Consider the following 25,812-nt stretch of genomic DNA (forward strand, 5'->3'; position numbering starts at 1 on the left):
TGTCTGTATGACACAATATTATTTCAACGCTGTAATCTTTTCAAAGTCCAAAAGATGTGAAAGGTGTTACTTGTCACTACCCCGTCCCAGTCCCATTAAAGCATTACTTTTTCAGTGTCACTTGGTATAGTTTCCAGTGTTGATGACTTACATGCTTTTCTTCAGTTTATGTTCCATCTGACTAAGTAGGAGTTGTGTCTGTGCCTATGGTGACTTTCACTAGTTCTGGTTTATTATACAGTTTGTTACTTACATGGTTTTCCTGGCTTGCTGTGTGTTAAGGTGGCTCAAATTATGAGGGCATTTTCTTACCCTTAACAAGACTCAGCATGCATACAAGTGTTTGTTTGTGTGTGGTGCAATTGGAAGATTGTTTTTTGCTGCTTTACTCATATTTGTATCAGAGTTGTCAGGGCTGCATAATTAAATCCCAGTGCTTGATTTAGAAAACTTTCCACAAGCCTTTTGTAGCATTTTCTTTCCCACATCCCAGTTCTTACTATTAAAAATGTTTCTTAGAAATATACAATTAAAACATTCGCACATTTTTATTTCATTTTGTTTTTTTTTTTTTTTGCGTTGGTTTCATGAGGAGTTGTGAAAACTGGGTTTTGGTTGTTTGCCACTAAAAACCCCAAGGGACTTTTTGCAGAGATCATTAGTTCAAATGCCCTGAACAGAGCCTAGCTTGAATAATCTGCATTCTGTTCCTGTCTCTTAGAATTCTCCGTGATGTTCCAGTTGGATTTGGTACTCTTTTTTCATCTCTGTCCTAAACCACAGTGCCCATTTACGCTGTGTTGCTTAGATTATTACTATTCTCTATTCTAGAGGTACTTTCATTTACTAATAGCAAAGCAGATCATGCCTGCCTCTATCATAATCCATTTTGCAGTGTACATTATGTAGTTTAAAATAAATAACATAAAGAAAGTTCAGAACTCACTGCTCTCTTGAAATAAGATATTTGAAAGAAAAAACTTGACATTTCCAGTCATCCAAAAGCTTGCTACTTCACTTGAAGACCCAGTCCTCCTCAAATGGGAGCAGGTCTTGAAGAAAGGATTAACATACACTGGAACAAAAAACAAATATTTTATAATGGCAGTGTGTAGCATGAAGATGTGTACTCTGCTCTAATGCAGTGTGTTGGTAGGATTGCATCTTTCAGCCAACTAGGATGGTCCTCAGTAGCTCCAAATGAGTTTTCAGGTAAGGAGTCCCATTCTAGACTGGAAGGAAATGGTTGCTGTTGTGTTCCAGCTGGTTTCCCTGGAAGGCGTCTGACTGGTAGAGCCATGGCTCATTCTTTTAAACAGGTCAGCACACACTGCTCTGCCAGAAGGGATTCATGGGAGATCATGAAAGCAGCTCACTAATATGTTGTGTGTAAAGTGGAAGCTCCATCATAGCCACTTGCACTGTACACTGGCAGCAGCTGTGACACTTGTGTCATCTGCTGAGGATTGCACTGTTCTGTCACCCCTTGTAAATTCAGTTACTGAACACCAGTGTAGAGTGAATAAATGTGTCTTTAGGGCACCTGGTGTTTTACATTTAAAGATAAATTTGGATCATTGTTGTGATGTAGAAACATGGCTCTCACTGGGTGCATCTACTCAGTGCTGCCTTAGGGGTTCTGCTTATTTTCGTCTGGCACAGCTCATGAGGTTGAATTCTGGCTCAAGACCTCAGTTGTGGGTTTGCCAGACCAGGATGGTGATACTGTGTGTGTGTCCCATGGCCCAATGAGTCTTATAAAACTGTTGACTCACAGTGTGGCTTTCAGTGTGGAATTCAGAGTCTTCAGTTCCATTAAAAAAATATGGCTTGAATCCATTAAAAAAAAAAAGGCCACAGTTTACTTACCTGAAACTCTACAATCCTAGGAATATAGATTCAGGACATTCAAACTGACCAGGCTTTCATCCTTCACCAACTCTAGCACTGAACTTTGTTCTAAGGGTCTCTATCAAACTTTTCCCAGTTTTCTTTTTGCCTGAAGATCTGACCTGTCCCACTCTGGCAGTTGTCTTTCACAACTGTGGTGCACTTGAGGTTGAACTTCTCACAGTAACTGTTTCTCAGTACCTTCACTGTACCAGACAAGTGCCCTCAAAATTTTCTGTAAAACTAGTTTGGACATCAAGACGTTTGCTACAGGTCTTTACAATGACCCTGCTGTAAGCTGAAGAAGCATCTTCAAGGACTGTGCGACTACTTTGGGAAAAGACAGTGCAAGACACAAAAACGACTGTATGTGAAGAGATTCTGTGCATTGCTTGGATGTGTATCTATAGAACAGCCTGAACCTTCAAGTTCAGGGATGCTAGATGTGAAAGAACACAGAAACCTGAGAACTGTAACATTAGCTGGCTGTTTTATCAAGCCCAATGACATCTGCTTTAACTGCATCCTCTTGTCAAGTGAGTCATAGGAGGTATCTTTAAAGAGAATCCTAAATCCTCCTTCCATGAGAGCAGCAGGCTTGGATCTAAAGTACGGGGAAGAACTTTTGTTAGTGAAAGGTTATTTCTGTTCTCAATAAAGATAAATGTTTAAAATGTAATAACAATTAACTGTTGTGCAGAGATGAAGTTGATTATGTACAGTTATCCTCTTAGCCTTTTGTTATGGCTGATTCTTGAACCCATTCATCTTCATAGTCTCCATTTAGGCATTTGCTTTGTGCTAACTGCCAGGAAAAAAGAACTGTGAGCAAGTTAGTAAGACGTTGACCTTATCAACCTTATCAGAGCAGCTGAGTTTCACCTTCCATGTTATCACTGACCTGACTGATGAGTGGTCACTCCATTAGAAAACACATTGCTATATTTCTTTCAGGATTCATATCGCAAAGTGTGAATAATGGTGCTTTATTGTTTAATATAGGAGTCATATTTGCTTAATACTCCTTATCCATTCTGTTTAGCAACTGCTGTGTAGAAAAATCCCTCTGTCTCTAAAAGACTTCTTGTCTGCCAGAATAAAAGTATGGAGAATATAGCCTAAAAACAAGCTCTTCTGCAAGGGGGAAGAAGTTGCTGTATATCCTGTTAAACTAATTTTTAATATTACAAACCTAGATGCCTGTTTTTTTGTAACTGATGACTTACATCTGCTTATGCATCCACTTTATCTATTGGCTTTTGATCTTTAACTCACCATTTTATTTATACCATTTGGTAGTAGCAAAGTGGTAAACTCTTCTTTGTGTTGATAGATAGTTGTCAGGGAAAAAAAACCAAAATAAAAAAGACAAATGTTTGCCCTCTTTCAAAATTGTCCTCTGCCGAGATTAATACTGCAACTGGAAATGTCTAGACTGTATAACCGCCATTGCACATTTTCAAGATGTTGGTGAAAGATTCTGTTTACACCTTGGTGTACTTTTCTTTTCCCTTTAAGATGCTGAACAACTAAGTGAAGAAATGAAAGAGGGCCTCAGGCACCTTGCACATACCTTGCAACTGTATCTGAAAGCAGAGATCCAGGATGCATCTCACTTGCCACCTGCAATTGACTTTTTTCAGATCTTCACAAAAGTAAGTATTAAAATGTGATTACTTGACAACTCATAAATTATCCTTTCTTTGTGTTCTTGATTTATTTTTGAGCAGAAGTTCATCACATCGAGAATGTGATATATAACCTAGCAAAATCAAACTGTTTTTTTCTTTGCAGTCAAGGAAAAAGCAGAGGTTTATATCATTGTAACACTTCAAAGTGAAAGTAGCACACAGTGGGTTCTTTTCTTTAATGAAGAGCATATAGCATCACTCATCATTCTAGAAGTTTTCTGCTGTTTCTAGATAGGCTTCAGTCTGTTTTTTCATTTAGTAATGTGTGCTAATGGATGTTTATGGCTGTATTGTATCCCACAAAGTGCTTTCTTGAGGGTCATGTCTATCATCTGTTCTAAAATGCTATGTGATAAAGTACTTGAAATTCATTTGCACAACATGCAAAATGTTTGTTTCATTATTAAATAAGTATAATTGTTTTTCCCTTATTGCTTTCCGTTTAGAAAATTTAACCACATCATATGGAGAATGCTTGTAGTTTTACTTAGTGTTTTGTTATGAAAGAGTCAAACTCTTTTTATGTTTTGCTTCTAATTCAAATAAGAGAGCCTCTTCTAACAAAATTAAAACAAAACAAAAAAAAGCAGTTATTTTTGGTCTGTTTGCATGCTATTGGAATCTGCTTTTGCTGTAGGTAACAGGAGTAACACAGTCAACAGTATTGTTTATTTGGAATTTTTATTAGTTATTGAACTGCTACAGCTTAAAGTTTCAATTTTTCTTGAAAAAATGTGCAGGCTGAACTATACTTACTCAGTGGGGAAAAAAATAAGGCATGCAAGAACTAGTCTCTAGTCATACTGTTTTACTGTCTTAGCCTGGCATATCTGATTTGCCAGATGAATTTCAACTGGAATGTGCATGCTGCGTTAATTGATTTAGAGAATTTGTACAGATGAAGATAAGGCTAGATATCAGATAATGACCATTGTGTAACTGGTTCAAGCTGAGTTGCAGCTTGTAAGAATTTGTTTACAGATATTGTTGCCCTCTATTTAACAATAAACTTAGGATACTGGCCATGGCTCTTTCATTGATTTCTTATAGATCATTACTGAACATGTGAGATGAAATACAATGAGTGGTGCCTTGGTAGGCTCTTGTGAAGATTGTAGTCACATTGTTATGACCTGTGACAAGCGGTGGTAATTTCAGCTCATTATTAAGTTTTTTTTTTTGCATAGAAATTTAACTTTAAATTATTTAATTTAATTTTAGAAGAAAATTTATATAGAAATTTAATTTTAAAAGTGAGGGTTGCTCAGTATGTTGGAGTTCTGGTGGAAAACATACGTAAGCTTTTAGAAGTTTTATGTGCATGTATTCACAAGCATCTGCCTGTGTGCATCTCCTCTTCCCTCCCATGTATTTTACTCAAGTGATGCAAGAGAGGATCAAGGGCAGAGTGAAAGGTAGGACTTCATAGCTCCTAATCCTGTTAACTGGAGAATGAAGAATGATTAATTAATGTAGATAACATTTGTCCCATTATGCGATAACAAATATGTTTTTAACTAAACATATTCCATATTTTGACTGGAACTTATTGAATGTACCGTAAAGTACCAAGTTTTCAAGGTGTTGCTTCTTTCTTTCTAAATTCTATAAATTCACAAGCGACGAAGTGATTAAAGTCCTTTCCTCTCCTTCCTTTGCTCATGTAACTTTCAGCCTGTGTGACAATTTTCCATAAAAAAGGAAAAGGGAGGACAAATGACACAGACCTATCATGGTCACAGTTATTTCATATTGCTAATTAAAAAAAAAAAAAGAAAAAAAACTGGCATATGGGAAGGAAGAATCTGACTAAACAGATGAATTTGATGGGAGGAAGGAGCTGTTGACTAAATATAACCATATTCTATACCTACAAGTAAAATGGACATCTTGCTTGAATTCCTGTCAGGCACAATGCCTTTGGAGACCCTAATGTCACTGTCTAATTTTCAGCGTGGTAATTTACAGCTGTCCCAATATGATTGTCAGATGAGAGTTGCATTATATTTATCCCACTTTTATAGAATGTTTCTTGGGAGATAAGCTGAGTGTCTCTCAAACAAATACTTTTTTTTCCTCCCCTTCTTCTCCACCTTCACCCCCCACCTCCCTCTCCTTCTCCCACAAGCTAAATAGGGATTGGAATTGTAAAGTCTCTCTTCCCTGTAGCGTAACTCTCAAAAAAGACCAGCTGTGATGACTACTCTGTGTGGTCATGGAAAAAAAGAAATACTACATATACTTGATTACAAGATGTAATCTTGTTATCCCAATCTCTTCCAACATTCCTTTCAAGTTCAGTAGGTGCCTATTCTGTCATTGAACTTTTTTGGATTACTTTTTTTCATTGCGTGCCACAAAATAACCCCCATTAAAGGTCATTTTTATTCTGTTTGGTGCTGGATCCTCAAGAAAGAAAATGAGCAAACATCTAGACAAGAGAGAAAATCTGTCCTGCAGTGAGATGACAAAATTCCAGATAGTTATTGGAAGCTCTCCAACCTGATTTAGGTCAAAGGAGTTTTTTGGAACCTCTTTTAAGGAGTCCTCAGTTTCTGCTGTCCACTGCTATTATCTTTGGGGAAAATTAATTGTAGTTTTATTCACTTTGTTGTGATGTTCGGTAGGCAGAGCCCCCTTGAGTGCAACCTTGTGAAAAATCAAATCAAATTCTTCTATTGCTTTAAGTTGGGACAGAATTTTAGCCCAGCGTACTTTTAGCTCATGTGGAAAATATCAACTGAACTGGATAGGAATGTATTTCAGAAGGGTAATGTACCTTTCCTTTTTAGAGTTTTGCACTGTTCTCACTAGACAATTTGCTCTTGTATCAACTGTTGTTGGAGATGGATTTTTTTCATTCTTGCTATCTGATCACTCTTTGGAAACTCTGGTGTATTTAATGTGCTGTTTATCAAGGTTGTGGCTCTTTTTAAATTCTGATCCTCAGTATTAAACAGACTTATCTACAGTTAATTACATGATAAGCTTTTAACTCCACTGAGACTCTTTCAAATGTCAAGATAAATTTTTGACACCATGGTTTTATGGTCTAATGGTGTTTCCATAACCTTGAGATAAAATCAGTCCTTGTTTTTGTTAGTTCTTCAGCCTTCACTTACACATGTGTGAGGAGGTGGCCTGGAATCCTATGAGACACTTAATGGATAAATAATCCTTTTTTTGTGTGTATGTATTTATATTTCTTTTCATAATAAAGGACAGAACCACACAAACCTTTTAAGACACTGAATGAAATCTGTCCCTAACATGTTGACTGTAAAACAGTGACTCCTCTAAGTGAAATCGAGCCTGAGACAAGCTTTTTATTTGTGGGAACAAGTGCAGATTTGGTGTTTTGCACAATAATAGTATTGTCTAATACTATATCACAGTCAATTGATTATGAACATTTTGAAACTTTTATCAAATAATAAGAAAAAGGTGAGATTTTGGTGTTGGATAAATTGGGTAGCCATTTTAAATTGCAGATCCTCACATGTATGTAAATGGTAAGATATATGCAACGTCTGCCCTGAAATAACAGTATGACAAAATCCAGCCACATTTAATGAACTATAATGTGACAAACTTCTAGAGCAGTTTAGTAACTGTAGAACAGAATGTTGTTGGACAAAAAGGTTTCTGTGTTTTGATGAATGAGTTGATAAAGGGACAGCTGGGCTCAAGATCTTCACAAACCCCACAGAGCAATCTCCCTACATCATAACATGTACATGTTATGTTACACATAAGCAGCTTTCTGGGCTGTGTCTTAGCTGCATGTGTGCTGATAGTGATTAGAGGGAGAAATTCTATCTTTCTGAAATTAGTTTAAATCTTGCTAATTCTTTTTTCTTACAAACAGATTTTACTTTTAAAGTAAACGAGCTCTGTATGGGAACTGTTAGCTCATAGCCTGAACCAGTGATTGAACACCTGGTGAAGGGGTGTGACCAGCCTTGGGAGCACAGGTGTGAGCAATTCACTTGCGTGATCAGGGTCCACCTTTCCCCTAACCTCATTTAAGGGCTGGCAACCAAAGGGGAAGCATCTCTACTTGGAGATTGTCTCCTTTTGGAGTTTCTAGTGAGTCCTGATCCTCAGAAAGGGTAAGCTATTCCTTTGTTATTATTGAATTGTGACTACTACTGTTCTTGGTTGATCTAAAAAGCTCCTTTCATCCAGTTCATTGGAGAGATTGTGTGCCTTTGTACAGTTCAGCTGAGTATGCCTCTTTATGCGTAAGATGTGCTGCCCTCACCCACTTCTCAGGTGTTCTGTTATTTAATTTTTAGATCCATTTAGAATTGATACGAGTCAGTGATAGAGTAACAACAGGTCTAAGTGAGGACAGACCTAGAAGTCTAGGATAGAATGGGGAAGAGAATTGTTATTCATTTATATTGGTAACATATATAAATCTTTTATATATCAGACTATTTTTTTCTACTTTAATTTTTTGGAATTAATTAAGTTGAAATGAAAGTGAAGTGGACATTCAGCTTTGCTGTGTGTTTAGGCTGTTAATGCAATAAATTCTATATTTAGCTTAAGAAGAAGTAAGGGGCTATTGAGAGGTGCAGAGGTACGTTCCTGAAGAGACAAAGTGACCTGCTCTCTTCAAAATCTGTTGTTTAGTTATCCTATCAAAGCTTATTTTAAGTTGTTGGTTTTTATTCCACTTGATGCTTTTGAAAGTTTCTTTTCAATAAAGAGGATATTACTACCATTTAAGGGGATTTTGGTATTGCATCTGTGTAAGCAGAAGAGAACTGGGCATTCACTAGTATCACTTGATCTTAATAATACCTGCATTCTAGTTGATAATTTGGGTATAATTGCTTCCTAGTGATACCACTGCAAAAAAAAAAAGTTGTATCTTTGCATTGTTTTCTGAGATCTTATAGGCATCAGATACATCAGTTTTCTGAGCAGACCTTGTTAAGCACAATGCATCTGTCTGATCAAGGTTCTTACTACTACTTTCAGCAGCTTACTCTTCATTAGGATTAATTGTTTTACTAATATGTCAACAGAGAAATGAAAGTTATTTGTATAAAGTAAGGAAATACTGGTATAAAGTTAAGAGTAAATCTGTAAGTGAGGAGTTGTTAAAGGCTCACAGGTGTAGGTAGGTTGCCTTCTGACACCATGTTTGCTAATTAAGTAGCATTAGATGCATCTGTTCAGCTTTCATGTGATTAGGAGGGCACAGAGTTCTTTTTCTGGAGATAATAACAGCAAATATGTTTATCCACCTTTTGTTCTTAGTTTAATTCACATCTATTGTGCATTTCTACTGCTTCATGTGTAACTATGGGCTTATGTTAAAACTGAGGTCCAGGCCACTGGTAGCACATTTATTTTCAGTTGTGGCCTAGGAAACTGTTTTACAAAAGCCTTTTCATTTTGTTAGTTCATTTTTTACTATAATTTCCAATGTCGTGTAATCTCCAGACATCACTGTGCCTGAAACTGTGTTTAAACTTAGACGCTCAACAGGCAATTACATTTAACTTCAGTCTTCTTGGTTCTTTCTATTTTCAGTTTTTCAGAGTTGGGGTAGTGTGTTCCAGCTCACTGAACTGTATCAGAACCTCTTTCTCTGACTATTGTCATCTTTAAGTCTATTACAAGAGATTTGTGATTAGCTTCTTATCTAAGATACTATGGATTCACTTTTTTTTGTTGTTGATGAAGCTTTGTTTGGTGGGAATATAATCATGGTGTGTCCTCTCTCCCCTGTTCTATGTGTGTGGTTTTAGGCCATTGAAAGCACTTACAGCTGCTAAGAACTACCTTTTGATCATCAGAAAAGTTGTGCTCAGTTACTTCCCAAATAAGTTCAGGGGAATTTTTCTGTAATCTCTTTCCAGCATATTCCACCAGGGCGTAACAAAACTCATTCTGACAGACCCTTATATTTGTTTTCAGAGGACATTAATTATTACTTTCCTAATGTATACCATTGTTTCTTTGGAGCTGTTTTATCTAGCAAGCAGGGAATAATCTGAGGTCACTGCTTTTGCAGTACAAGAAAGCAAAGGAAATGGAAAAATCTAAGTATATTTGAGGGATCTAAGCACTAGTTAATGCAGCTTAACTAGTAGACAGGTTCTATTTGAGTATTGGATTTTATCATTTACATACTTCAGTGTGTTAAACTAACTTCTTGTGATGATTCAGAACTGAGACATGCTGCTCCCCTTGGGTATTTGGGCTCTGCTGCAGGAACCTGGACAAGCTGTTGTCAGCTTATGGCAGAGCTGTTTGACCCCCAATCTAGAGAGCTGACATGAGGACAGGACTACAGAAGTCCATGATGTATGCTCACTTCTGGCACAGTTTTGTTGTGTATCTTATGGAGGAAGATGGTATTTTGTATAGAGGGGAAAAATACAAAATACAGAAAGTTATTTAATGGTGAAGAAATGTGGGGAGGTTCTTGGGGCTATTGAAGCATTACTTAATTTGGTCTGCAAGGTCACTGGGTTGTCGGCTTGGTATTTCTTGTTCCCCCATCAACTCAGCTACTACTGAAATAGTAGGAGTAAATAGGAAAACAGATGCTGACCTACCTGCTTTTCCTGTCTCTGCCCATTATTTTGGTATGTCTATTAGAAGCAATAATGCTTCCTGCTTGCATAGTGCTTCCAGTAAGGCTCAAGAAGAACTTTCAAATGATCTAGCATAGAGTCTTCATGGTTTTCTTGAGTAGCAGATAAAAAGTTTTTCAAAGGAAGAAGGCTAATATAGAAGGGTTTGGCTGTCTTTTTAGAAGAGACCTATAGAACAATGAGAACTAAATCCCATCCCACCTGCCACAGGCTGTTGCAGGCTATGCTGCCTGCTTTAATAGTGTAGCGCTACATAAAGATAGCAGGAGCAGTGACAGCTGCAAGTAGGAGTCTGTCTCTTAGGCAGTATTGTTCAATGTTACGTAAATAGTTCCATGCAGCTGCTAATATTGTCAGTTTGGTTACAGTAGGTATTCTTTCTCTAACTTAAAACTGAGGAAGAAGTAGAAGCCATTAAGTGTCAGCTTCAGAAGCAATGATGAAAATAAAAATTAAAGGGTGGGAAAAATAACAGTAAAAATGTGAGTGAAATGAGGAGAAATGCTGCAGCGGTGCTTCAGAATGAGGATGATAATATAATGCATTTTCTATCTTAATTTTGTTTCTCTCTGGTTTAGTTTTAGAGCTATGATAATTCTATTCACAAATGAAAAAGGATCCAGGTGGCCAGGGATTTAATTACCATTACTTCTGTTCAGAGAATATTCACAAAATGTAGTACTTGAAAAGTTAATGGTTCCTGACGTGATATACATTGGTCTCTTTTCTGACATTCTTATGGAAGTGAACTGGAAACAGTAAACATTTAAAAACAAAACAACAAAAAGCGTACTTCAGTGGTTGTGCACTGGAGTACATGCACAAAATATGTGGGGTGAGGCACCTTCTGTGTTTAGGAAAAGCCAGCATGGACGAGGTCATGGACACATTTAGTAAAGATTTGGTTACTAAATGAAAAACATTTACATTCTCTATCAGCAATTTTAAAAGCCTTTAATTGAGGAGGATACGCCAGATAACTGCTTGTAAAGCTGTTGGCAGCAAACTGTTTTATCCTTGTCTTTAGGATGACCTGCAGTAGGGTTGCTTTAAGCTTTTTTGCTTGTTTGTTTTGGCTGTGAGCAATGCTGGAGTTCTGTGTGGTGGGATTCTTAATCAGCTCTGAGACTTGTTTAACATGTTTAATAGATGAAAAGGCTAAAAATTGACTTCCTTCCAGGAAGACATTGGAGTAGATTGATAGTCTGTTGAAAAGTACTATGCTCTTTGAACATAAGATGGGAACCAAGCATTTGTGGTGTTGCTTCTGGCTTACTGTTGCCTCAGCTACTTCAGAATCTCTGTGAAAAATGGGTTTAACTTTGTCCAAATGGTATCCTATAGAACTAAATAGCTGCTATGCCTTAAGTATCAACTGAAGATGAGACATGCTGTTCCATGCAGGCATTTCAGTGGGGACTAGTTTAGTAATAGCTACTGTAGTGGAAATGCTAAGTCATGACCTGATTGAGCGCCGATAGGAAGGCAGGGCCAACCAGGTTGACCAGAAGGGGATAGAGCCAGGATCCATCCCTTCCCAGACCTCATTTAAGAATGGGCAGTGGAGTTCTGTAGTTTTGATAAGCTTACTATTTCATCAAGCCCCTCCTTAGTTTTAGAAGTTACTTGGGATTTATGGATTAGTTCAAACAATTCTCAAGCTGTGGGGGTGTTACTTTACAAGTTTTGAAAACACTATCATTAATGGAGTTGGAATTTTGAGTGGTATGAAGATGGAGAAAGAAGCAATAGTTGTACTGTAGTCATAACTGCTGTGTTATCAATCCCTTATTGATATTTTAGTACGGTTGAGTCAAAGTGGTTGTAGAACTGATAATACTGACCTGGCTTGAGATTGCTTATGTTGTACCATCCCAGCTTGAATTTGATGAGGCTAATTTAGACAGCTCCTAGGCATGGCAATGAGTATAAGTAAATTTTATTAGTGGTTGGCAACAGATTCTTGGAAGGGAGATGCAAGAACTGAGCAATCAATAGGCGAATGATTTCCTTCTTGTATCTTCCTTCATGCACAGTTTGGAAGCTTCTATCCAGTTCTCTTCTCAAGTAAATATTGGAAATTTAGCTTTGTATAAATGAATGTTTTGTCAGTGTTGATCTTAAACGAGTTTATCTTGAGAATAAAATGATAAAACTGGATTTTATTTATTTTTTTGGGTAGTGGATTTGGCCCAATGTCAGATATAGAATGACAGCAAATGCTGTCAGATTTGAGGTCATTTCTTATAGAGATTTAAGTATATTTTAATTAAACTGACTTTTCATGTGCTAGTCATTTTTTGAAGCAATTTGATTGGAAAATCAACTATTCTGGGAATTAGCTCTGGTGGTAAAGCCTAATACAGCACTTCAGGTTGCTCCCATTCTGACTGTTTCCCAACAGTGACACCCTGGACCGACATTTGTACCATTATTTGGGTGACACAAATGGATAGGAACAGTTCCTGCGTGGTGTCAAGAGTGACTAAGAAAGGAATTCAGCCCATTGTCTCAATAATGTCCTTGTATCTGTATGTCATGATGTGAAAAAGTATATTTAATCACATCCTGTAAAACGATGATACTTGAGATGAATCAACAGCAGCTGCTGAGAATTACAGCACAACTTGTACCATCTTCTTCAGCATGCGTGAACCACAAAGTGGGGGAGGAGGGGGGAAACCAATGCAAGGTGATCACAGAATCACAATACAAGGTAATTGTGTTAACTATAATTTTGAAAATGATCTTTTCCTTGTTATCTCAAAACATATGCAGGACTCTAGAAGACCTCTTATCTTAAAGAAGTGGATAAGATTCCTATCTTTTATTGAACTGCCCTTGTTATATCTTGCCATGGCGCAAAATCAAGAGGGTGTTAGAACCAGGCCACAAAAAGTATTCTGAAACAGCAGAATCTTCTACAGCATTGACAGTTCTTATTTGCAGTACCTGCATCTTCTTGGAGATAGCTGAATTTAGGTAGATTAGCTGATGTTCCCCAATGGTCCCTGCTGTTGGAAGTGTTATCAGCAGGTAATGAATCATGGTCCATGTTACTGTGTCAGGAAGAAAAAAAAGCATATTTGCACATGGCTGTAACATCAGAGTGATTACTTTCACACAGTTTGTATGATTTTGGAAAAGTTAAGAAACCCTTGCCAAACAAATTCAGATATGTCTGGTAGCTCATGAATCCCCCAAAAGTCAAGCATAGTTGGACATTCCTCTGCTGTGATCCACTGGAATAGAATTTGAAGAAATTTAACTGAATTTGACTAAGAGCAAGAATCGATGAGGGATGGGTAGACTGGTTGTGTCCTACTCACTTGTATAGTTCATTGTAGTGTTGTGTTGCTTTAGCTATTTTACTAATTTGCAATGTTCTGTGTATATAAGAGGAAGTGGGAAGCTGGATATGTCATCAATATCATCATTCTATGGTGATAATACACTTTTGACAGTAGTTCTGTTGTTGTTTTGAAGTAGAAAGATTTCCTTTGGCTACAGTTTTGTTTTACCAGGTGATTGATAGACAGAAATAAGATTCAAGCTTCATTTTTAATATTAGTTTGCTTGATCCTGTAACTTGTGTATTTACCTGGGCCCAAACTGTTTAATGCATATGCCTCTCACAGTCAGCTTTCTAGGGATAAATGTTTTGTAGGACTGTTCCTCTGTTGCAATTGGTATTTAATTCAGCTAGAATTTCAGTAGAAATGCTGTTGCTACTCTAGAATGAGATTGCATGGAACATTTGGAGTTAAGTTCAAGAGAAATGACTGGTGGCTGTTCTAGCTCGTGCAAGCAAATGACATTGATTAAAATGAATTTAATGATAAACAGTGGAATTTAGAACAATGACGTCTAATAGTTTTGATTTATTGTTCTAAGTATAGCTGAGTTCTTGGAAGAAAAGATTAAGTAAAAGACCTGACCGTGAGATTTTACAAAGTTCATTTGATGTTTTAAAAACTATAACAAGCTTTGCTTAAGTAATCAATCTCACTTGTTTCCCAGTATTTCTGATTTTTATATCTAGATATTAAAGGAAAGCAAAACAATGTATCTTTCCACAATGCCTAAAATATTTTTAAAGCTCAAAGATAACTTTGCTTAATGATTTTTATCTAGTATTCTGGCCCAGTTCACAGGCAAGCCTGTGATTGCAGTTGACTTATTTCCTCTGAACTGGAAGGGTTAGGAGCAATGTCTGCAACTTCTGTTTTTGTCCATGCATTCAAAGATTTACTCTAGGAAGACTGACCTCAGCAGACTGGGATGTACTGATACAGACTTCTTCCTCATCAAGGATCCACATGGGTGGGTTATCCATGGATGCCTTCCTTGTGGTCCTGGTGCTGCATTGCAGCTGGAGGCTGTCCTTCTGGGAGGTACAGCTTCAGACACAGCTGGCTCCAGGGACCTTGCCCTGCTGCATGCTCCCATATCCCAGCACTCTGCATCCTGACACGTGTGTCATTTGACTTGGAGTATCCATTAAAACCATCTGGCCTTCTGTGTGTAGGCTCTCGTAACTTGAGATTCAATTGCTGGGAGTCCCATCAGTGATTTAATGGGATCACAGACAAGATGTGCATGCATTCTTTGCTACTCAGAGTCAAACAGGAAACTGACCTTGAACTTTAACCACTATCATTTTTTTGTTGTTGTTCTGCCTTGTTGAGAAGATCTCTCTCTGCATCTGAGAGATGTGATATTTCAGTTTCATTCAACATCGTGCAAGAATGTTCAGTGTAAGATGTACACTATTAAACAGATGTTAGTGGGATTATTCAGACTGTTTTGCTATAGGTTAGGATGAATTAGTATTGCTATCATTATAGAATGAATAGTGAATTTTACACTAATTTTATGCTATAAAAAGCTTTCAATTATTTGTTTCATATGTGCTTCTGGAATGTGTTGCCATGCAGAAGAAAAGTAAATAAAACTAGGATGGATTGGGGTTTTTACTTTAGCCTTAAAATTTGTGAGTGTGCATTTTCTGGCCTGAAGTGGGACTGGAATCTTATAGGTCACATGTGACTCTATATATGTGGGTTATCCAGAACAATGTCTGTAAACCTGTGTACTTTGAACCCCCAAAATTTCATAACTGTCATGAATATTATGCCAGAACTGATACTCTTGGGGCATCTGTCCTTTTTTAACTGTTTGAATCAGGACTGTTGTGTGCGTGTTCAGTAATAGCTTCTTGGGAGCAGGTAGTTTCTTTTGAGAAAGAATGGCAGCACAGGAAAATGTGCTAATTGACACTTCTCTGAGTTTGAAACATTGCTTAGATAAACTCTCATGCCTTTCATTTTTGAGTTGATGGTGATGCAGACTGAATACTTGGGAGTTAAGTTTGAAGGCTTTTGTGCAAAAGTTTAAAGGGTAGAACTACAGCATTTAAGTGTTGAGCCCGGTTCCAGCTATGTGCAACTATCATGTGGTCTGAGACACCTGTTAAACAGAATATGGTTATGTATTTCTTTGCAGTAAAGGATTCTACCTTTGGGGGAAAAGAAAAATCACATGTATTTCTAGTAGTTGTCAAGACAGAAGAATTATTTACCACCTTTTATGCATTCTAAAGTAAGGAAAATTCCTTGCCCGATGTCTTATGTTTTAAGCTTCAATACTTTTTACCAACAGCTCAGGACCTTGGGAAGAGGGCCATTGCAGTACTTGAAACCTCAGGAACTGCTTTAGTATTGTTCTTACTGAAGAAAGCTCTTTTTGTTGGATCATAATGACTTGCATTCTGAATCAGTCTGAATTCAGCCAGGTAATGCCCCTTCTATAAGGATGCTTTATGTGGGAATTGTGGCACTGGGAAAGCATTGTTGCAAGCAAAACAGATCTGTAGTTGATATTATCTACTATGGGCTAGAAGAAATTGGAAAGGGCAGAAGAAGCAATCTTAAAGGTTATCTGAGCAAGGTTATGAGATGTATATAGCTTAAAATAAATGAGAAGAAGAAACATTGCTACAGCGTTTTTCTCTTCTTGCAGTGCTACTGTATTACCAGAAAACTGGGAATGGAAGCAGGGAGGAACTGTCCTTTGCTGACCGTGAGAGCTGCAGCTCGACAGTAAACAGGCCTTTTATCTTAACACAATGCTATTGGCAAAATTAGTTTAAAAAAAGGAGTAGGATTTTCCACTTTAAGCTAGTTTGATGTTCTGCATTTGGACATCTTTCATGTCTTGGTAACTGTACTACAGAGTAAGAGGTTGATGGCATTGAGATGCTACAGAATATTTCAGATTGCATGTTACATTTTATCTGAGTGTTTTTAGGAGAGAAAGTGAACAGATAAAATTCCTGTAGTTTGGAGTTTTCCAGGAGTCCATTGCATGCCTAATGCAGTGAGCTTGCCTGTGGATGACAATACTCAACTGTTGTATAAAATACTAGTGGATGTTGTTGTGTTTATAAACAAGGGAGTTACAGAAGAATACATATGTTTTTAAGGGGATGTGATTTCCCTATGACAGGGAGGTTGGAACCAAATGGTCTTGGATGTCCTTTCCAACCCAAACCATTCTTAAGTCTACTTCTGTGGTGAGAGGGAGAAACAGAAGTTGATATGTTTTCATTGTTTGTTTGTTTTTTTTTTGGTTTTTTTTTTTTAATGTTTCAATTTCTTTCATTTCCTGTTAATAAAAAGTTGAAGAAAGCAAAAAGAGTTTTGGGAGAAGGAGTACATGGGAAACAATGTCTTCTGTTTTATAATATATTAGGAAAGAGAATATTTCCTCTCCCCAGCAAAGAGATGACTGCCTTGCTGTATCTCAGTCAGATGAGTGTTTTAATCATTTATGAAGGACTTTCCATGCTACTGTCTGTATTGGAGTTTGACAATGTTTTTGTTACTGTATAACAAGGACAGAGAGGTCAGAAGCAGTGTGTTACTTACCCTGAAACAAAAGTTTTGATTGCTACTTGTGAAGGAATAGAAACATTTACTCTTTACTGATTCTTTATTTTTAATCGGGTACGTGAAACTTCTGGTCCTACCAAAACTTCAGTTCAGCAGAAATTCAGTTTTTGTTCTCTGTACTTCTGGAGCTGTGAAGACTAAGGAAGATAAGGGAAATTATAGTTTTATTTCTGCTTTAAAGTATGTATTCTATCTTTTTAGGTCAGTTTCTTTTATTCATCCTTTGAAATGCTTGGTAGTAATGTAATTTCTTTTTAAAGAGAATTTTGTATTGTGTCAGATTACCACAGGAAACAGTTTAGATTGAGCATTAAGAGTTTTTTTTTTTCTAAGAAGCAGACATGATAATAGAATGATGGCTTAATTTAAAGATAAATCGAAGACTGCTGAGTTAAATAAAATGTGACTTTTTCTATTGCTAATCTGAGGTACCCTAATACTAAGCGTGCATTCCAAATTCCATTCAAAAACTTTGGATTGCCTTCCCTTTCCTGTTTAAGGAAGACAAATAACTAAGCTTACTAAGTTTTAGTGGACAATATGAGCAATGCTCATCACTGCTGATGGATATGTTGCGAGCAGAGCTAGTGATCTTGAGTGGAGTTTTGATGAGCTTGCTTTTAGAAGCATTCTAGGCAAATCATATTAATAAACCATAGAATGGCCTGTATTGAAAAGGACCATAATAATCATCTAGTTTCAACCCCCCTGCCATATGCAGGACTACCAACCACTAGACCAGGCTGCCCAGAACCATGTCCAGACTGGCCTTGAATGCCTCTGGGGATGGGGCATCCACAACCTTCCTGGGCAGCCAGTTACAGTGTGCCACCACCCTCTGTGTGAAAAACTTTCTCCTAATCTCTGACCTAAATCTCCTCTGTCTTAGTTTAAAACCATGCCCCCTTGTCCTATTCTTATCCACCTTTGTAAACAGTCATTCCCCCTCCTATTTATATGCTCCCTTCAAGTACTGGAAGGCTGCAGTGAGGTCTCCCCAGAACCTTCTCTTCTCTAAGCTAAACAAGCCCAGTTCCCTCAGCCTTTCTTCATAGGAGAGGTACTTCAGCCCTCTGATCATTTTAGTGGCCTTCCTCTGGTCCTGCTCCAAGAGCTCCACGTCCTTCCTGTATTGGCGGCCCCAGGCCTGGACACAGTACTCCAGATGGGGTCTCACAAGTGCCAAGTAGAAGGGGACAATCACTTCCCTCTCCCTTCTGGCCCTCCCTTTTTTAATGCAGCCCAAAGCACAGGTAGCCTTCCAGGCTGCAAGCACACACTGCTGGCTCATATCCAGCTTCTTGTCCACCAGTACCCCCAGGTCCCTCTCTGCAGGGCTTCTCTCAAGGAGATCTTCCCCAGTTTGTATAAATAAGACAAGATGAAAGTGTTCTTGCTGGTTTCTCATGAAGCAGCAAAAGTGCTCATGCCTTTGTTAGCTGATTGTGTGTGACAAGAGGTTTTTTTGTTTTGGTTTTTTTTTTTTTCCTCATCCTTGCATTTAGGTGCAAAGCATGGCAATGGTGGTATCTTAGAGGTGATGATTATTTTTGGGTGGGTAGTACTGCTTTATGGTGATTGTGTGTGTATAGTTGTGGTTGGCACAGAGTACAACAGAAGTCCCCTTCTCTGGTAATTCAGTCCTTTTGGGGGAAACTTTGCATACATGGAAGGACAAAAGTGATGGGACCTCTTCAGCTTCTTTCCATATGTGTGTGTGTATATATATATATATATATATATATATATAAAACATTTTAATGATATTAAATGCCTTCTTTAAATTTTCAGATAATGCGAGCTGCTCTTTACTTGCATAACTAGATAAAGATGTTGCCTAATGTGTTTTATTTGGAATGAAGTCAAATGTTCAATCACAGTAAATGAAAACAGTTAAGACTTCTAAAAATATATATATATTTTTTCCATTTATTTAGATAGGCAATCATGAGATTGTGCAAATGCAAGCTTATCAGGAAGTCAAAAAGCTGCTAATAAAAGGATGTTGAGTAAACATGTAAAATCTTATTTTAGCCTCAAAATTCTGGCTGAATTTCTTGGTAGACTTGAGACTGTCAGAGTGATTCAAAAATACAGTATCCTCATTTCTTGTGGTTGTCTAAATATATGCTGAGGTCATATTTGGAGATAACTCATCTTTTGATGTTCTTCCTGAAAATCAAATTGTCTGGGAAGATTCTTTGTTATCATAAATTCATGTCTTTTCAGTCTTATTATGCAAGCTATTTAATAAAGTAGCTTTTTTGACCTGGTGGAAATGGGACTAGTTTTTAACAGCAAGAGGGCAGCCTCACTGAGGAATGTGTGTATGATCTCAACTAAGGACTTCATTAATTCTTGACATACTTCTGTTCAAAGGGATAGCCAGAAGTTGTAAGCATTTATTTTGCTTTTCCTATTCCTGTAAAGAAGCCTGTAAGAGAAGGTAGGTAAAAATAGCAGCAAACAAAACTGTGACTTATGAACAGATTAGCATAATATAATCCGGGCAGACCATGTGAGGCTGGCTAACAGATAAAGTTGGTGATAATACAGCTGTTTGTTTTACTTTTCCTGTTTGCTGGTAACATAATAGATTTCTTTCATTCTGACAAATAACATTCTAATAAGTTACACTTAGGAGTTAGGGTGCAGGGAGCAGTGGATACTTAGTGTGGTCAGAAATAGTGTAACACGTAAAACAAGAGAGAGTATAAAGAGGTTTATAATGCCAGCTTGTACTTCAGAATTTCGAGTGCTGAGTTATGAGGTTCTGCTGTGCTGCTCACACACTTACTGGCAGTTTTTCTTGCCCTACTTGATAATAGATGATAGAGGTAATGCTTGAAAGTGGGAAATACTGAATTAGTCTTCCTCCTGAGTGGTAGTGTTCCCTTAGGTCAAACACACAGTGCAGAGTAGAGCACTGGTAGACATGGGTTAAAGTCTGAGGTATGCTGGATGTGTTAAGTGCATTTCTTTACAGTAACTAAAATTTGTAGGGAAAACAAATCCTTGTAACCAAGATCGTATGTGGGTATGGCTATAAACAGTAATGCATCTGGAGACCCCCATAGCTTAATTTCTGTGTTTGCCTAGGGCCTTCTTAATGCACCCTCCCATGCCAAGTACAGTAATGAATGTGGGCACAAATTTATATTAGCAGTTAAAAACCACTATCTTTGTGTTCTTTCTTGAGTAGAGCTTTTTTTTTTTGCCAGTTGAACACATCTGGCCTTTGACAAGACATACTTGTGTTTGATTACTTAGTGAAGATGTAGTGCAGGCACATGCACGTTTGGTGAGCGTGCTGTGTGGGCAGTTTCCTTACCTCCCATGAAGAGTATGCTGTTTAATAACTTATTTGATAGAGAATAAAACTGTGGTTTCTGTCAGTGAAGAATTTTACCAAATGATTAATTATTCATGTGGATTTCCATGCTGTTCTTTTGCTGAAAAATGGTTTTATTGTCTAATATTAGTGTTGTGCTTGAGTATATACAAACATGCAGTGTTTTTATAAGATGCTATAGGATGCTAAAAGAAATAAGAGGACTGTACACTTGGTGTGTGTTTTACCTACAGATGAGGTAATTATTCCTTATAAGAGTCTACAGAGAAAAGAGAGCTATAGAACATGAAGTTTAGTGAAAGATTTATTGACCTTGATCCCTGTACTGCTTACATGAGCAATGTCCACAATGGAATACAGGAAAGTTGTTTTTTTTTAACCAACATAGCAGCAAAACACATATCTGCAGTATTTCTTTTAATATTTCTCGTTATGTCAGTCATGAGAGATTTATGTTCCTGCCTCAGCTGTTTTTTCTGTTCCTTTGCTTGCTATGATTTGATTTTTCTTAAAAGAAAAGAAGATGCATAACTATGTGTAATGACCTACATGATGAATATTTTTAATGTAAGGATGAAATGTAAATAAGATTTGACAATTTGAGTTACGATGTGCGGCAGAGAGAAGGGAAAAATGCTTTAAGGGTACTGTACTGTTCAGAGACATTCAGAGAGCTCTGCAAATCAGTGCTGAGAGTGACGGGCTCATATATCAACTATGACTCTGCACCAGCTTGAATGTAATGAGAACTTCAGTAATATGGCTCTGCTATGGCTGAATGCTGCTTCGTGGTGAAATTTCATGAGCAAGTTAAAAGAAAGAATAGGTCTCTTCAGCCTGTTCTGTCTAAGCAGGCAGAAGTGGTTTTTAAAAATAGTAATACTACCCTAGAAATAAGAGTTGGATGAATCTATAGACATATATATGAGAGTAAGTGTTTGTGTTACATTTCAGCAATCTTTTTCTGTAGCATTTAAGAGTTGATACTTCCTCATCAAATGGATACGAAGGAAAGCCTGTAAACAAAGGAATGTATTTACAGGCAAATTATTATAAACTGTTAAGATTTATACAGTAGGTTACTGAAATTATTCAGTTAGTAGGAGACCTTCATATGAATAAGGAAGAAAAATAAGGAAGAAAAACAACAACACAAAACAACAACAACAAAAAACCACTTATCACCCAAACCAATAAGACTAAATATCTTTACTGTTTCTAGTACTGCTGTTATACCTGTTACATTTAATGTGAGACTTTGAGTAATGTCTCAGGTGCTGATCCCAGATATTCAGGTGATCATAAGAAGTCACAGTGGTTTTCTTCTGCTTTTTTTTTCTTGGCTAAAAAGTAATATTCTTCCTTCTGTCCTCTCTTTTTATGTACTTACTCATGGAGTAATCCATATCTGTCCCTTCCACAGTACACTACTGCAGACTGAGTTCATCTCATCTGCCACAATTAGAAGCTGAAGTTTGTTCCTCAAGTTCAGAAATGGTTAAGCTTCTGATTTTTCATGAACTGAAATAAAAGGCTTTAATTCCAGTTTAAAATTAGTTCATGATGTTGTACGAAACAACTCTTTTAAAATGATCTTTGAAAGTGTATCTCAGCATTTGCAAGTTACATTTTCAACTATTTTTCATGTTATGATTTTCTTTATAATGTCATTGACTTGTAATGAAACTTATTTTACATATTTTAACATGAGCAGATGGCACTTCAGTGTAGAAATGACCTTTGAATCTGAAAATTTTCACAGAAGATTTTCTGACTTGCTCTTAGCTTTGAAAATTGAACTATTAGGAATCTGTTTACATCAAATATTGGTCCACGAAAAGATCTGATTTAAGACAGAAATCCTGAATTAATGTGTGGAATTTTGAAATAATTATTAATTCTCATCTTGTTTGATGATACTGAGGAGTAAATATGGACCAGATCTAGCAGTGCCAAGAAGGCACTGGAAGTCCAAGGTAGTCCTTGGGCCCTGAGCTCAAGATACTGAGGTCCTAGAGGTTCCAGGACGTGTTACAGTCTCAATTCTTAATGATAATCTTTTCCAGAAATAGAACTGTAGATGAGTCTCCTGGAAGACATCTGATTAAATTGTTTGTTCCTGCAGAGCAGAACAAATTGGTTAAGAGAGAGAAGGAGATATTTAGCCTCTTGGTGCTTGGTTAAGTTGGTTTTCAATAATGCAGGTGACATCTGCATGCTGGAATGCCCTTTTTCAGTAATGCACAGGTAATTAATGGCAGGAGAGGAGCAAATGCCCCTCCATTAGATAGTTGCTCAGCACGTTAGATTGAAACATGAGTCTCTGAGTATGACAGAAATAGTCATTGCAGAGGAAGCTGTTGGGCTTTGACAGCTTGGATGAGGAAGATTGTTAAAAGTTCCGAGTAAGAATTTGAAATGAGGAATACTGAATATGTTGTCAAAATACCTTGTTAGTGGAATGAGATGCTTAATGTTTCAGCTTAAAATTGATTTTGAAAAGAGGAAAGAAATTAAGTTAACATTTTTGCTTTTAAGGATGAATCCATTCTGCTTATTAGTTGTCTATACCCTATTTCGTGCTTGGTAGGAAGCCACTGTTCTGTGATAAATGCCAATTCAATTTGTCTGTCTCCAAGTGAATGGTACCTGAAACACAGCCCCCTTGTATATTTCTCCTGGAAAGTATATTGAGAGATACAGGGACCAGTAACTTTACAGTGAGGCTTCGTTAGTAATAACTTACTACTGCTGTAACACTCTTGTCACGATTAGCTCTTGCCTGTATATTTTAAAAATTGATTAGATATTTGATCCTTTCACCAGATGCCCAGAGAGGCTGTGAAGTCTCCTCTTTGGAGATAGCCAAAAGGTATCGGTATATGGCTCCTGGCAAGTTGCTCCAGTTGAGTAGTGGTTGGACCACATGGCCTACAGAAGGTACTGCCACTCTCAACCATTCTGTGATCCACCTCTTTTCCCTGTACCAGCCTTATTTTTAACCAACACTTGTGCAAACTTGATGACCAAATTTGAATCTTGTTCTGCATGCTTCTTGGTTGCTTGTGGTGGAAGAAGCTGCACCATCCACCCATTGGTTGTCCTGTGTGGAAGCCTTGTTGACACTGATGGCAGCATTGGAACTGTGGAAGGAGGTTCTGTGTGGCTTGGGATGCCCTCCCGGGGGAATGGGATTGATGGTTGGCCCAGATGGGCTCTTCTTGTCCATAGCACCTAGTACCATTCCCAGCAGTTGTCATCTCATGAGCCATAGCCTCATTGGCCTCTACACAGAGCTTGTGTAAGGCTCTCTGGGGTTTTTAGTGAGAGATGAATGTGAGTCTCCCACTGTTTCCACTGATGGAATTAAATGTGCCAAGCCAAGGCTTAACATGAATCAAGCTGCACTGACAAAAGCTTGTGTGGAGGGACAGAGCTGACCTATTCCTGTTTGAGTTCTTTTAAGAAATGATGCAAGGGTCTGAAAGTTTGCTGCTTGTCAGGAATCTATCTTCTGTTTCATCACTGTGCAGTGGTTGATTTCCAGTCCCTCATGCTTTGTGGCAGACTGCGCTGCTGTTGCTGTGACTGCTCAGGAGGAACAAAAGGCAGGAACGTTATCTAGAGTTGCTTTGTGAACGTAATTTCACATAAAGACTCCATTATGTTGTTTACAGCTTTTATCTTCCACTATGTGCTTTGCCTTTTAATTGCACCTTGTCCAATTCAGTTTTGGAGATCTGTTTGTTTTATTCAGTCTGGAGAAGAAGATTAATGAGCAATATTTGTGGCAGATTTTTTTTCCCCTCTTCACCTGCTGTGTATGCGGTGCTGCACGCCACTGCAGTTTGTCTCTTCTTTTTGCATCCTCTGGATAACTGCCTTTTCTTTCCCCTCCCCTCTCCACCAATATAAATCTTTATAAGCTCATTGATGCCTCCCAGGAATATTTAGCCTTTCAGAAGTTTGTGTGCACGTGTGTTTATACATACACAAAATGCATGTGGAGAGGTTTGTGTAAATTTTAAATTAAGTGTGTACAGTATTTAGCATTCAGATACAACAGTTGGCTTTGGATGTGTGAAAATTAATTATGAAGCAGACCGTGCGTGTTTTAAAGACAGAGCTACGTGAAAACCCATGCTGTATTTCTCTTCTTTTCCTACAGTAAGCAGTGCAATTAAAATGGAAGTTTGCAGAATATTTGTCACACAAACAACTGTTCCTGTAGTTATAATTCAGAAATAATGGCTGCAATTAAATTCCAAACAGCCTCCTGGCAGATGCATCAAAAGAGAAAATGGTCTGGTTCTATAATGGAGAGTCTGTTGTCCTGTGAGACGAGCCTGAGAATAGAATTGTGTACATATGGGACTGATATGGAGGTCACGTAGGGAAGACTTTTTAATTTAATTAAAAGCATAATTAATGCTGTGGAGATTCTGTAGTCCTCTACAGTTGGATTTTATAGACCTGCGTTGTTTGCAAGCCAAAAAGTAAGGGAAATTTTGACATTTAAAGATTAAAGTATCACTTTTTTGCCAAGAAACTTATCTGATGGAGAAAAATTAGCAAATATTAAATGTCAATTTGCTGGCAAACATAAAATAGACAATGCAAACCTTTGCCTCTCTCACTGAAAAGCTGAGGATAAAGTCTTTTTCTTTTACAGACTGTCTTATTAGGTAAATTCTACCTCAAGGTTTTTCCGTAGTAGTGTTATATGCCATAGGTTTTGTAAATGGCAGCAGCTTTCAGTGTTTATATGTAACATTATGCCAAAAGTTATGTTATCAGAACACATATTTTGAAAATAAGTGATATATTAAGAATGTAGCAGAATAATCTTTGCATTTTGAAACTGCACTGTTTTCAGTGAGCCATCTGAATACAGTCAACTCCATTTTAAGAGAAACAGTTGTCTGTGCTTAAGTCAGAGTTTTTATTTGGTGACTCTTTGTTCTGTCAGCTGTTAATGGGCCTTAGCTGCATTTCTTCAGCAAAGAAAAGGGGGTTTGTGGTTTGCAATGGTTCAGCACCTTCGCTACTGTCATGCTACTGGTTCAGCATTTCTTTTAATTAGCCTGATAGCAAGGGGTTGTCCTTCATGAAGTTGCTGTTCATAACCTCTGTCTTGCCGGAATGACATCAATTTATGTGTCTGTTGTAAAGTTACTGGGTCAGCAGTTTGAGACGCTGATGTCTTATTTCAATATATAGGTGTCTTGAGATACAGATTTTTACTTCTGGAATTTCTTCATTAGAATAACTGAGGTAATGCTTGTTTGTTGTCTGACTTGAAAACG

At 37.5% G+C, this 25,812-nt stretch overlaps 1 protein-coding gene across 1 annotated transcript in view; it reads left to right on the plus strand.

The window, feature by feature from the left end:
- The window catches only part of SMYD3 (SET and MYND domain containing 3), a 327,921-nt gene that overhangs the window by 37,766 nt on the left and 264,343 nt on the right, over nucleotides 1-25,812 (plus strand). Inside the window, exon 5 of the mRNA XM_015857596.2 lies at nucleotides 3,409-3,545. Coding sequence (XP_015713082.1) covers nucleotides 3,409-3,545 — 137 coding nt within the window. The remainder of the gene's footprint in view (nucleotides 1-3,408; nucleotides 3,546-25,812) is intronic.

The sequence above is a fragment of the Coturnix japonica genome, chromosome 3 (assembly GCF_001577835.2).
Source record: "Coturnix japonica isolate 7356 chromosome 3, Coturnix japonica 2.1, whole genome shotgun sequence".
Classification (NCBI taxonomy): Eukaryota; Metazoa; Chordata; class Aves; order Galliformes; family Phasianidae; genus Coturnix; species Coturnix japonica.